General features: G+C 38.9%; 1 protein-coding gene across 2 annotated transcripts in view; it reads left to right on the top strand.

The window, feature by feature from the left end:
* LOC117288110 (calcium-independent protein kinase C-like) overlaps nucleotides 1-12,776 on the top strand; it is a 93,182-nt gene extending 80,406 nt beyond the window's left edge. For both annotated transcript variants that reach the window (XM_033768813.1, XM_033768821.1), the window contains exons 9-15: nucleotides 524-729; nucleotides 1,610-1,783; nucleotides 3,394-3,548; nucleotides 4,998-5,136; nucleotides 5,824-6,012; nucleotides 10,719-10,865; nucleotides 11,817-12,776. In XM_033768813.1, the coding sequence (XP_033624704.1) occupies nucleotides 524-729; nucleotides 1,610-1,783; nucleotides 3,394-3,548; nucleotides 4,998-5,136; nucleotides 5,824-6,012; nucleotides 10,719-10,865; nucleotides 11,817-11,987 (1,181 nt within the window). In that variant the 3' untranslated portion in view covers nucleotides 11,988-12,776. The remainder of the gene's footprint in view (nucleotides 1-523; nucleotides 730-1,609; nucleotides 1,784-3,393; nucleotides 3,549-4,997; nucleotides 5,137-5,823; nucleotides 6,013-10,718; nucleotides 10,866-11,816) is intronic.
* The last annotated feature ends 703 nt before the right edge of the window (nucleotides 12,777-13,479 follow it).

The raw sequence follows: 13,479 nt of genomic DNA, 5'->3' as shown, positions 1-13,479 counted from the left end.
CTCCCCCCCCAAAAAAAAAAAAATAATTGCTTAGAATCAAGTGGAAAAGAAAACAGTTTTGTTTTTCTGCTGCTATAAGCCCCTCTCCCAAGTGACTCATTTGATTTCTCCCATTACAAAGCAGAAACCATGAATTCAAACTTAATAATCCTTGAAAAGGGTTCCTGCCAAAAACAAAAACTAATACATTCCAAATGAATGCCACATTTGTTTGGAAGCATTTAAATTTGTTTAACAATTGAGAGGGAGTCTTTTTTGTTGAGCCTTTATTGAAAAAAAATCACAGAGTTTCAGTCTCTGCACTTGTTTTTCATTTGAACTTTCCCGAGTCCTGATTGGTTCAGAGCTACCAAGATACCTATGAATATTCATTTGAACATTTCAGCAAGACAGGCTCCCTTTTATTTGCATACCACTAACACATAATTATAACATTCCTCCTAACTTGAATACATTCTCACATGTATCATCCTATATTGAGCATGGATATTCATGAGCCTGCACCCATTTCTCCACCAATCAGGTATCACCAAAATTCATGACCTCGCCGAAGCGACAGCCAAGCTGTCGATGGAGATGGATGATGGGAAACTAGGCGTTGGACACCTAGGGTCGTCGGTGTTAAGAACGCCCTCGCTCAAGGAAGAGCTGGAGCGGATACCCAAGAGAAAGTTTAACCTTGAAGATTTCAACTTCATCAAAGTTCTAGGGAAGGGAAGCTTTGGCAAAGTGAGTGACAAATTTTTTTTTTCTGTTTGAGAAAATTTCTAACTGATGATAATATTAACAGAACTGAGAAGTCCCTCGAACAATCCGACAAATCTACTTTGTGGTAGTGGAATACATAGCAAGACAGTTCTCTAAAGAACAAACTTTACCTGGCAAGTACGTAGATACACACATGGAGGTATCGCAAACCAAATATATATTGATACCTCACCATGCAATGCCTCAAATCATATAAACAACAATAATAATAAAAGATACTTATTAACCGCTTTATGTAGAAGCCTCAAAGTGCTTTAAAAATATAAAGCATAAATGTAAAATAAATTTCAAGTTAATGCTGCCGCTGGATAGTTGGAAAGTACTGCCTTTTGTAATATCAAAAAGTAGCAGTGGTAGTTGGTAGCACTTTAATACCAATATTTTGAAGGGAGAAAACCCAGCTTGAGCTTTCGTAGCAACAACTACTTCATCAGATTCTTGCCCCTGCATTGCATATGATGAAGTAGTTACTGCGAAAAAAGCTTATGTGAGGTGTTTTGTAATTGTGAGTCTTTAAAGGAACACGTTGCCTTGGATCAGTCAAGTTGGTCATTGAAAAACGTTTGTAACCGTTAGTTCACAAAGTAAAAAGAAAACCACGCAATTTGGAGGCAAATTTGTGTGAATCATTGTGTTCTACTTTTAAAACATCTTTCCAACCATATGCATTTTATAACAAATGGTTACACATGCTTTTTATAGACCAACTCGTCCGATCCAAGGCAACGTGTTCCTTTAAGTGCTACCACTATCTACCATGTTTTGCCTTTTATAATGTACACATCAAAAATTTGAGTCCATGAATTAATCCTTTTAATTTGAACGGTTCATCCTTAACCAGGTGATGTTGGCAGAGCGTAAGAACACAGAGGAAGTCTACGCCGTGAAAGTACTGAAGAAGCACGCCATTATACAGGACGATGATGTGGAGTGTACTATGACAGAGAAAAGAGTACTTGTACTAGCTAACAGACATCCTTTCCTAACCTCGCTACACTCCTGCTTCCAAACGGTGGTAAGTCAACATCTTCTTTAAAGACCCTGGACACCTTTGGTAATTGTCAAAGACCAGTCTTCTTCTCACTTGGTGTATCTCAACGTATGCACAAAATAACAAACCCTTGTCACACGAAGTTGTGTGCTTTCAGATGCTTCATTTCGAGATCTCAAAATCTAATTCCGGGGTCTCAAAGTCAAGTTCAAATATTTTAGTGGAAAATAACTTCTTTCTTGAATACTACGTTACATCAGAGGGAGCCATAAATGCTAACAATTATTTTGAGTTATTACCAAGTGTCCACTGCCTTTAAGATTCTTCCTCAAGAGCGCTGTCCACAATCTGATGTATTGTGGTTGTTTAAATAGCAAGCTCTTGTATGCCAATTTTATTATGCAGAACGCAATTCTTAACAGCACTTAATCTAGTTCCAAATGATTGTACACACAACCCAACGAAAAAATATGTACAAAGCAGATTGTCAAAGTGTCTATATAATAGTAATTTTTTACTTTCTTTTACTTTTACAAAAGGGCATTTATGAATGGGAATAAAAGAGTAGTGACTCATTCTTAAAGGGGCGTTTAAAACCTTGCAGGGTCTTGGCTGTGTTATATCACACAACCACGACCCTGTCGGTTTTAAACAACTCGTCGCTACACTTTTATGTCCTAAAGCAAACGCGCTAATTTACTGTTTCGTCGCGAAATTTAAGTCTGGTGGGAACACATGGTAGGACTACACCAAAGCCAGTCACGGTAATTTTCTGTCGCCGAGGAAAAAAAGTCCAATGCCGGCACGGCTTTAGAATCTTTCGGTTCACAGCCAGACTTAATAAATAAATCAACAGGAGGGACTGATGGTTGATGTAGAGATGAGCTCACTCCTCACATTTTGGTAAAACATTATGTTTCGCTCAGCAAAAGCAAGCTCTTCTTCCACCGCATTGAGAATCTTTCCAATCGGTGTGCTAGATTCAATTTTGCTTGGTAAGAAATCTCCAATTAGGGCGGTATTTGATTCGGGTGTTATTTTGATTTTATATAAACCCTAATCCTATCAATTTTGGTGAGGGCTTACCACGGAGAGCCTGCTTCCACAACCCATTATACTACCCAGCTTTATGGCAATCCCTCTCTTTTTTCCATCATCAAAAACAACGCAACGCCCACAAAAGATGTCAAGTTATAGAGGGAACTTTCACTCTGAGCAAGATAGCTACGCTCTGGATACGTTTGGTAATTGTCAATGACGAGTGTTCTTACTTGGTGTATCCCAACATATGCATATATGTAATAACAAACCTGTGAAAATTTGGGCTCAATTGGTCATCGAATTTGCAAGAAAATAATGAAAGAAAAAACATCCATGTTGCTTTCAGATGCATAATTAAATGCTTCAGCTGAAGTCTTTTATTATTCAGTGAGATCTTCCCTCTTTCTTGTTTACTTCAGAGGGAGTCATTTCTTACAATGTTTTATACATTGTCCAGCGCTTTAACCTTAGCTTGATTACTATGTAAACGCGGCCGGAGGGCACGGATATGTTTCGCAAGCAAAGCCAAAATACAGCATCGTTAAGTTACCTCATGTATGTTTACGCTGACTAATGTGTGTCTTTGTTGTCAGGATCGGCTGTACTTTGTTATGGAGTATGTCAATGGTGGAGATCTGATGTTCCAAATACAGAGAGCGAGGAAATTTAATGAGCCCAGGGCAAAATTCTACGCAGCTGAAGTAATTCTTGCACTACAATTCCTTCACCGGCACGGTGTTATATATAGGTGAGTAAGCTAGATGCTATTATTGGGAGTTTTTTTTTTTTTCAAGTACAAACAGTGCAAAGGTCATGAGTTTTAATCCCACTCCAGCGATAAGGCCAAGTCACACAGGCCCCGATAATGAGAACGAAAACGATAACGATAAAAATGCACGCCCTCGATTGGTTGAATGAGCGTGGCCGTATTCTGCGTGGAGCATTTCAACCAATCGAGGGTGTGCATTTTTATCGTTATCATTTCGCTCTCATTATCTGGCCTGTGTGACTTTGCCTTTAGCCAGTGTTTTTTTCCACAGAACTCGGGAAATTATACAGTGCATAACCCTTAAATAATAATAATAATATATTATTAGCGCTAATACTGCCTGCAGCTGCCCTGCATAGTACTTTGCATACCACCCACAGTGGCCCACAACCACCTTAGAAGTTTGACAAGTTGTATTTTGAGTACAATTAAAAACGCAGCAAACAGCCAAAGATAGAGCACGATCTCAAGATGACAACAGTCTAAAAGTAACACATAATTTGCATAATATGTGTTTAATTTGTGCACAATGAATATGATATCAATTCAAAGACTTTTTGCGCTTGGATACCGACAAGGTCACAGCTTTTTGAGCTTTAAGTTTGTCATTGTTTTCTGCTAATTTCTTTTAGTACAAAACAAAGTCTTTACCACCAAGCTAGCCCAGTGGATTGAGGCAGTAGACTACTTGAATATGACTGTTCTCACATTATGTTGCTTAGTTGCCAAAGAGAGCTAAAATGTTACAAAACTAAGTGTCGAGAAAATAAAATTAGCTGTTGCAAACAACTTACCAACCAAATGGACCGATGGTATAAATGCAAAAAATTAAATAATGGCCTGACGTTTCGACCCTAGCAGAGTCTTTCTCGAAGGCTAAATGACAACACAACAAACATGAACAGGTAACCAAGTGAAACATAAAACTTAGTGTCAATAAATGGCATAGTATTTGATACCGGCCAACAAGAGCAAAATTTGTCAACATCCAAAACATTGATGACATCATTCAGAGAAAAATGGGTCTGTACATTTTTCTCTTCGGATGTATTGGTTCATAACTGACTTTTACAGAGGGAAACTTGAAAAATGAAGTCATTGGATTTCTACTTATAATGGATCTTTCCATTCCAATGAGTAATTTATCGAAAGTCAGAAATAAACCAAAGCGTTCAAACACAAAAACGTAGAGACTTGTTTTTCTCAGAATGATGTCATAAGATAATTTTACACCAGTTACACCTTTTTAACTTGAGGCTAGAATATTTCAAGTAATGAAACTGACTGGGTATATTTTCAATAATTTGTAGATGAACAAAGACAACTTATTGGCTGCTATAACAAGAGGGATTGCCACAAATGGTACTCAAATAACTTGGGAAATCATGTAAAATTTTTGTTGCTTTTCTTTGTGTTTGTGTGTTGCAGAGATTTAAAATTAGACAACATCTTGTTAGACATGGAGGGTCACTGCAAACTGGCTGATTTTGGTATGTGTAAAGAAGGGATCATGAATGGTCGAACGACGGCAACGTTTTGTGGTACCCCAGATTACATTGCTCCAGAGGTTTGTATTTATGTTAAGTTTATGTTTGAATTAGCACAGTCTCCGCAACAACTTAATGGATTCGGGAATTTATACATATATTATATTGTTTTACATTTTCTTAGTTGTATGATACTTTAATCTCTTGTATGATTTGTGGTGGTTCTGAAAAGAATCCTTAATATCTGAAAAGAGCCAGTAGTTTTGTAACGATCCGGTGTTCTGAAAAGAAGTGGTTCTGAGAAGAAACAAGTGTGTCTGGAAAGAACCGGTGGTTCTTTAAAAGAAATGGTGGTTCTGAAAAGAATTGGTGGTTCTGTAAACAACCAAGGGTTCTGAACAGAACCATTGATTCTGAAAAAAAAACAAGGGTTCTGAGAAGGACAAGTTGTTCTGAAAAGAAGTGGTGGTCGGTACAGAACCAATGGTTCTAAAAAGAACTAGTGGTTCTAAAAAGAACCAGTGGTTCTAAAAAGAAGCGGTGGTTCTAAAAAGAAGCGGTGGTTCTGAAAAGAAAAGGTCATTCTGTAAAGAACTGGTGTTTTTGCTAAGAACCAAGGTTTCTGAGAAGAACAAGTGGTCCTGAAGCCAAAGGTGTAACAAGAGTTCTTCAGTTCCTTTCAGAATTACCACAACTCGTTAGAGAGTTCATCAGTTTGCCATATACAGTGTGTTAAAGTAATGACATCTCATTGTTTCACTTTCTAGATTCTCCATGAGTTAGACTACGGACCGTCAGTAGACTGGTGGGCCCTCGGTGTTCTTATGTATGAAATGATGGCCGGTCAACCCCCATTTGAGGCAGACAATGAAGACGATCTCTTTGACTCTATTCTACACGATGACGTTTTGTATCCAGTCTGGCTAAGCAAGGAGGCAACAGCCATTCTGAAAGCGGTAAATTTATGGGTTTTTAATTTTTTTTATATATCTTCCTGGGCTCGATGTCATAGAGCTGCTTAAATAGAGCAAGTTTGAGTGTGCACTATGGTTAACTATATAAAGGTTGACTTATTTTGACTCAAACCCAGTCTGGTTGACCATTGGCTGACTACTGTGGTTGACCATTTAGAACCAGCCTTGAGCCCATGGTTTCTTCACTGGTCCCAATAGCCTGTTGCAGTGTTCTCCACAGACTTTTTTTTTAGGAGGGCGGCATGACGTAATCAAAATGGCGCCCGTCATTATGGCGCCCATTTTGATATGACGTCAGCGGACGTGAAAGCAACAAATGCTTGAGAAAACCATTTTCTTAAAATAATGTATTAACCCCTGGGTCCGACGACGCTACCTACCTACTGACTGGCATCCATTTCGGTTGGAACAACCTTATTTTAAAAACAAAATCAAAACTACAATTTGTTATACATTTGGCTTTGTGCGCCGCTTGAATTACCTCAAAGTGATAATCAGCATGCCGCACGTCGGAATTTAGAAAGTGGGTGATCGGACCATGATCGGATGGTCTTCATGTGCAATTTTCAAAACGGAAAAAAAAATCAAAACCCACTTTTTTGGACGATCTTATCCCCAAATTATGGCCCTAAATAATACTTTTTCCATCCAAAACCATTTCCATGAATTAGCGGTTCCGTCGTTAAAAACTTTGTTTGTTATAAAATAATCGAGATTCAACGATAGGTAACGCACCGAACAATTTATTTATCAATGAACTTTGCCCCGCATCGCGCACGCCCTCAATGGGCGAAAGTCGACATGTTTGAATATGCTTCGAGGCTGTACATTGTACCATTCTGTACATGCGTGGCAATTCTTTCTCAGGTTGTGAATGTGCGTATTGTGTTGGCCAATCACAGCGTGCAGACTGTTCATGCACTATACATTCAGTGGGTATTCCCATCGTCGACGGTGTGCGTGGTGTGTGTGCATGGTTGGTTGATGCACTCTGCATATAAATACGAACCATGTGGCCGCCGTGTGTACATGTACATCGTGTTTTAACGTTTTTTTACGATCGCATTTCTGATGCTATAATTTTGAAGTCGGCTCTGGCTTGTCAGGTACTCGTTTGATCTTATTAAATGCAATCTAAAAGTAGTCTCTTTGCCCTTTTTTGGGCAGGGTGGCCAATATATTTAGCAGGGCGGCCTAAATTTTAGGAGAGAGGCCTAAATTTTAGGAGGGCGGCCCGCCCTCCCAATTTACGTGTGTGGAGAACACTGCTGTTGCATTCTAACATATGTAAAGTGCAGAGGGGAACCAGTGACACTATAGCAAAAACGCGGAAGGTAATGGATTGTTGAATACCGTGGTACCAATGGGTGACTTGGAACGAGTCGTCGAGTGAGTGCTTCACTGTGCATGTACGTTGCTGGTCAGTAGTCGACTAAATGCGCAAACTCAAACTTGCATGTGGCTGAGTGGATAAGGGGTGTTGTGGCCGAGCGGATAAGAGCACGGAATTCAAGCTCTGCTGATTCTGTTCAGCAGAGTGTGGGTTCGAATCCCGGTCGTGACACGTGTGTCCTTGAGCAAGACACTTAACTATACTTGTTTCTCTTCAACTAGGGGTAAATGGGTACCTGTGAGGGCAGAGATGGTTCTTGTGATTGATTTAGCCGAGTAGCTCATTTGTTGCACAAGGCTTGTATACTCCCCAGGGAGGTGGCATGAGATGGTTTAAGGAATGATTTAAGGCCAAGTGACCAGTGATAATAATTTGAAGCGCTTTGGCATGTTTGGGATACGCTTCGGGAGTGAAAAAACGCTATATAAATACTTAATATTATTTCATTATTAATATTATTTATATTATTGCTCTTAGCAGCTGATTTTGCGCAATTTCCATTTCGCGGTGCTGCTAACAGTAAGCACACAATCAGGCATGCTAACCTTCTAGTACTCACTATATGAAAATGAATGATGTAGCAATGTCAGAATGTAAATCCATGGTGAACGCGCAGGCTGACCGCCTAATTTTCTTGCTAACCTGTGAAATAAGCTTCACTTAAGCAAATTTTTCTCTAGCTGATGTCTTTTCCAATAACCACATTACTTTAAAGACAGTGGACACTATTGGTAATTGTCAAAGACTAGTCTTCACAGTTGGTGTATCTCAACATATGCATAAAATAACAAACCTGTGAAAATTTGAGCTCAATCGGTCGTCGAATTTGCGAGATAATATGAAAGGAAAAAACATCCTTGTCACACGAAGTTGTGTGCTTTCTGATGCTTGATTTCGAGACCTCAAATTCTTAACTTGAGGTCCCTAAATCAAATTCGTGGAAAATTACTTCTTTCTCGAAAACTACGTCACTTCAGAGGGAGCCGTTTCTCACAATGTTTTACACCATCCATCTCTCCCCATTACTCGTAATCAAGAAAGGTTTTATGATGATAAATATTTTGAGTAATTACCAATAGTGTCCACTGCCTTTAAAGCACCGGCGGCGGAACCGGGGGGGGGGGGGCCGTTGCCCCCCCACTTTTGAAAAGTGGAGATTTTGCCCCCCCCCCCACTTTTTATCGGAGCTTTGGAAAAAAAACACCCCCAAAACATGAGGGTTGCTGACAACCCCTTAGGTTATAATCCATACCTTTATATTTCTCAAAATAATGTAATTCATACACCAAAAAACAGCAATTGACGCCGATCCCCGGACACCCAGCCCGCAGTGCGAGACCGGTGGGGTGCTGGTGGTGGTGTGTGCGTTGCAAGTGTGTCCCGCGCGCACCTTGCCGCCCCGCTCACACCGCCACGCACAATGTGCCTCCCATGCGGAAAAAGTAGCATGCACAATGCACAAACTTTTATCTCACACATGCACGCAGAGAGCTGCATGGGTTTGTACAGAAGAAGGATCGGATTCCATACATTTTTCGTGCACGTTTATCATGGAGGAAGTTATAATCATGGAACTATAAAAAGGAGAAAATCGGGCCAAGACACATTTAGTGATGCATGCTTTCAATGTTAAACTCACGATGTTCCAGGCCTAGGAAATTCCGATAATTCATTTCGCCCTTTAAAAAAAAACCTCGTCAGAGGGTTAGGACCATCCGATTTGTGCGTCTCCCATTTTAATTAAGGCTTGCAAACTTTTGATAAAACCCCGATGTCATCTTTATAAAGGCACCTAAATCATTTATACCTGGGCGTTAGTAGTTCATATTTAGTGAGAATGGTCAGATGATATGTAACGATAACTTTAACTAACCTCCACCCCCATACTCTGTTGACGCGCACACGTCACACAGACGACTACATGTATGTCACATTATATAACGTGTTAAAACTCCTCATGTTTGTCATGCTCTCATAGCCCAGTAGTCAAAGATCGTGACTCCGTATGCCAGGGTCGCGTGTTTAAAAGCCATTACTAAAAATATATATATTTTTTTATCCCCACAAATTTAAAACATTATTCTTTTTTTGATATTTAAGTTTGATTCTTATCCTTTAATCAAGAGTGTTACCTTTTCTTTTTCTAAATTGTTAGCCCATTATAACCTGTGTGCATGCATGATGTTTGAACAACACACACATGACTGATATGGAAAACAAAATGTGCCCCCCCTCCCCCACTTTCAAAAGTGTTCCGCCGCCGTTGCTTTAAAGACCTGCTTGAACGAAAATGTCAAGTCGTGAACTTTGCTGAATTCCACTTAAAATGTTTTCGATGAATAAGGAAATTGAGTCATATGATTATAAATAGGTTTCAATTGTGTAAAAAAAAACAATCATTTTGTATGCCCTTGTCCAGAGCTTTTCTGCGAGATTTGCGAAAAGCCCCGTTACGTAATCACTCTCAAAACGTCATAAGTAGATAAAGCCGCTTTGTTGCAGCGTGGATGTATAACAAAGCAAACTCCCACAAATGACGTCAGCGGCATTGTCCTTTGACGCCCGCTCTCAACGGCAGAAGTGTTTTTAGTTTTTCAAAAAACCTTTAGGTATGGGCCTGATTTTTTACTCGATAATTACGAAAAGTTCAGAAGTGTACACATATCAAACTTACGTTAAAATGGTGAACAAGTGCATTATAAACAAGTAAAAATACCATTTCTGTTGAAAACATTCCGCTCAGGTAGCTGTTTAAAGTGATATGTTTCTCAAAATGCTTTATACTATCAAAAGCTGCTGTTATAATATGTAGGCTTCTAATCAAATTTGTTATCTTACCATTAACTGTAAGAGCGATTGCCAAACAATTACCTTCCCTTAAAAGGCACTGGACACGATTGGTATTTACTTAAAATAATTTTTATTTAGCTTAAAAAACTTACTTGCTAATGAGCAATAGAGAGCTGTTGATAGTATAAAACATTGTGAGAAACTGCTCCCTCTGAAATAATGTAGTTTTTGAGAAAGTGGTATTTTCTCGCTTAAATAATAAAATACCTCAGCTAAAGCCTTTATTATGCACACAAAGTAGTGCAACAAGGTGTTTTTTTCATTATTCTCTTGCAAAATTGATGACCAATTGAGCTTAAATTTTCACAGGTCTGTTATTTTATGCATATTTTAAAATACACCAAGTGAGAAGACTGGTCTTTGACAATTACCAAAGGTGTCCAGTGCCTTTAAACATTGCAACCCTAACTGAAATGCTTGTTGTTTATTCTTGTCCTTTTTGCAGTTCATGGAGAAGAATCCGGCCAAGAGGCTAGGGTGTGTTGAGAGCCAGGGAGGGGAGAATGCCATCAGACAGCATGCTTTCTTTGGCTGTATCTCATGGGACAAACTAGAAGAGCTGAAAGTAGAACCTCCATTTAAACCCAAGATTGTGAGTCAACTTTTTTCTGTGATTTTAAAAAAAAAAAATTTTAGTACAATGGAATCAGTTTGTCTTTACTTTTTTTTTTGAGAGAGAGAGAGATGTTTGCAGGAGGTCTTCAAGATTCATTCATAAATACCCTATACAGCTTAGGCAGTCCTATTGGTTGAAAGGTGGTCACATGACCATGTTTATCTGATGGTAACAGGTATTAACTATATTAGTGCCAAGATCGTACTATCTATTTTATATCTTCCGAAAGCACTGTGATCATACATGTACAATTTTGTATATAGACTCAAAAGGGGGCATGTATCACTAGTGACTTTGGTATGTACCAAGGCAACAAAAACCAGCAAAATAAATTTTGTTTGGAGAAAAAGGCTGTTTTGGGGCTGAAAACCTTTTTAAAAAGGGAGCTATTCTTTTTAGCTCAAAAAGCAGGGAAAAAATGGGCACTGAAAGTGTAAAGATTCATTACCACGGCCATCATTACCTGGTATTAAAAGACTGATAAGCACATAGCTGGAGCTGTTTAAGACCAGTTGGCCAAAGCGTGTTCGACATTCATAGCCATCCTCGTGTTGGTGCACAAGCTTACATGAATGTTAATTGTTTAATTAGTACGCCCGCATACGCACAACCATTGAAAATGCTTACAAAATTAAAAGTTCAATTACAATTCGTCCTCTAGTTTTGCTGTTTTGCACAAAGAAATGAATATTCACGTAGTTCACAGAGCCGGTCTTAGTGACCAGTCTTTGAACAATCGGAGGGCAAACTATCCAACGTATTTATTATTAAAATTATATTTTTGAATAATTACCAATCCTACCAGTCCTGCATTAGATCTGTCTATTGGTTGGAACTAGTTATAATGAGATATTGGATAGTGACATTTTAATCATATATTGTTATCATTATTATTTGTTATTTTACCTGTGATTTTGCTCGGAACAGAAAACGAAAAAGGACGTTAACAACTTTGATGCCGATTTTACACGTGAGGAGCCCAAGCTGACACCCATCACGGCTAACATTGTCAAATCCATAAACCAGAACGAATTCACCGGCTTCTCGTACACACGGCCAGACTTAGACAAACCCCAAACAATGACAGACATCGATTAAAGAAACCAAAAAGTCAATCCAAGTTCAAACTTAGGGATCAGCTCGGAAAATTGTCATGAGAGGGTCTTTTGAAGAGGTTGGCGAGAAGGTAGGAGAGGGAGAAAGCCTTGATATGAGAAGATCGTTTGAACTCCACTAGGCAGTGCCGCCGACATCTTAGGGAGAGTCTTGGAGTGCTGCTCACTGTGGGGGAGTCCGACCATCGACTTTTCATGGATAAAACCACACATGTTGAAAGAGCAACGGCTTGTTGGAGTCAGAGGCAGTAGGTTCGCTGGCTGGAGGACCCAGCCATTGGCCAGGTAGTGTCTGTAGTCAACTGCAAAACATGTACACTGTGCGAAACTTGGCAGCACTTGCTGGTTGGAGGTTAGTATGACTGGGAGTCTTGAATTTGCTGGAAGGTCAGTGGGGGGTGGAAAGATGGCGTGAGAACTTTGATTTACTTGAGAGCACTGTGTGTGGCATTTTATGTCCACATATCAACTCTTAATTTAGTCCTTTTTTATAAGAAAAAAAAACTTGATGTTAAATTTGCCACACAATGTCAACATTAAGGGTACAGGCCCCCGATTTATCCGTAAAAAAAAAAAGTGACTATTTGGGTTTTTTTCAATTTTTTCGGTATAATGTCGCTCACTAAAAACACTCAGTTCAAATGATATCAAAATTGCTTCGCAAGACAAACTGTTAGCAAGCTTTGTGCACACCATGTTTCACAACACTTGTATGTCTGGTTTCAAAAACTGTCTATAGTATAAAAGAAAATCTATAAGAGTCTATAAAAAATTAAAAAAAACAGTTTAAAAAGCAGTCACAGTTTAAAAAAGAAAGTCTATTTTTGGGCAGGAGCCTTACTTTCATTCCTGTACATTTGTGCACTAAAGAAAACCAAAGTGTCCACTCTGTGGCGTGCGAACATGTGTGCACAGTGTTTAATACCACAAACATGCTCTTTGGCAGTATTAGTTGTGTCAGGTACAGTGGATTGCAGGTGGGTTTATTTTGGTCAACAGAGGGAGACAAACCATTTTGGTGTTACAAAATATCTTGCCCTCTGTAACCATTTTGGTGTTACAAAGTATCTTGCCCTCTGTAACCGCAGCTTGTCGGAGATATCCTACCTGTGTGGAACTAAAGAGTAGCAAACTTGTGCTAAGTTGATGAAAAAAAATACATACAATGAAGTATTTATATTAGGCATAGAATAACTGTGTGAATTATTCTATCGTGTAGATAAGATAGCATTTTTTGTAGAACGACAAAATAATGATGTAGCTGTAGGCTTTAGGCGTCATGTTATAATTTTTTTAAACCAGGATTATAAAAGGAAGTCTTTAAAGAAAGAGATGAAAGAAAAACAACACTGTATAAAATAATGCCACTCTGAAACTGTGTATATAGTATAAAGTTATTGTTATTAGCAAACAAACTATTAAGATTTGTCTGTGTATTATTGTATCTATGACAGTAGCTGCAACTCATGTTTAAA

Source organism: Asterias rubens, chromosome 1, assembly GCF_902459465.1.
Source record: "Asterias rubens chromosome 1, eAstRub1.3, whole genome shotgun sequence".
Classification (NCBI taxonomy): domain Eukaryota; kingdom Metazoa; phylum Echinodermata; class Asteroidea; order Forcipulatida; family Asteriidae; genus Asterias; species Asterias rubens.
The sequence above is the reverse complement of the archived record's forward strand: the minus strand, read 5'-3'. Positions and strand labels throughout refer to the sequence as shown.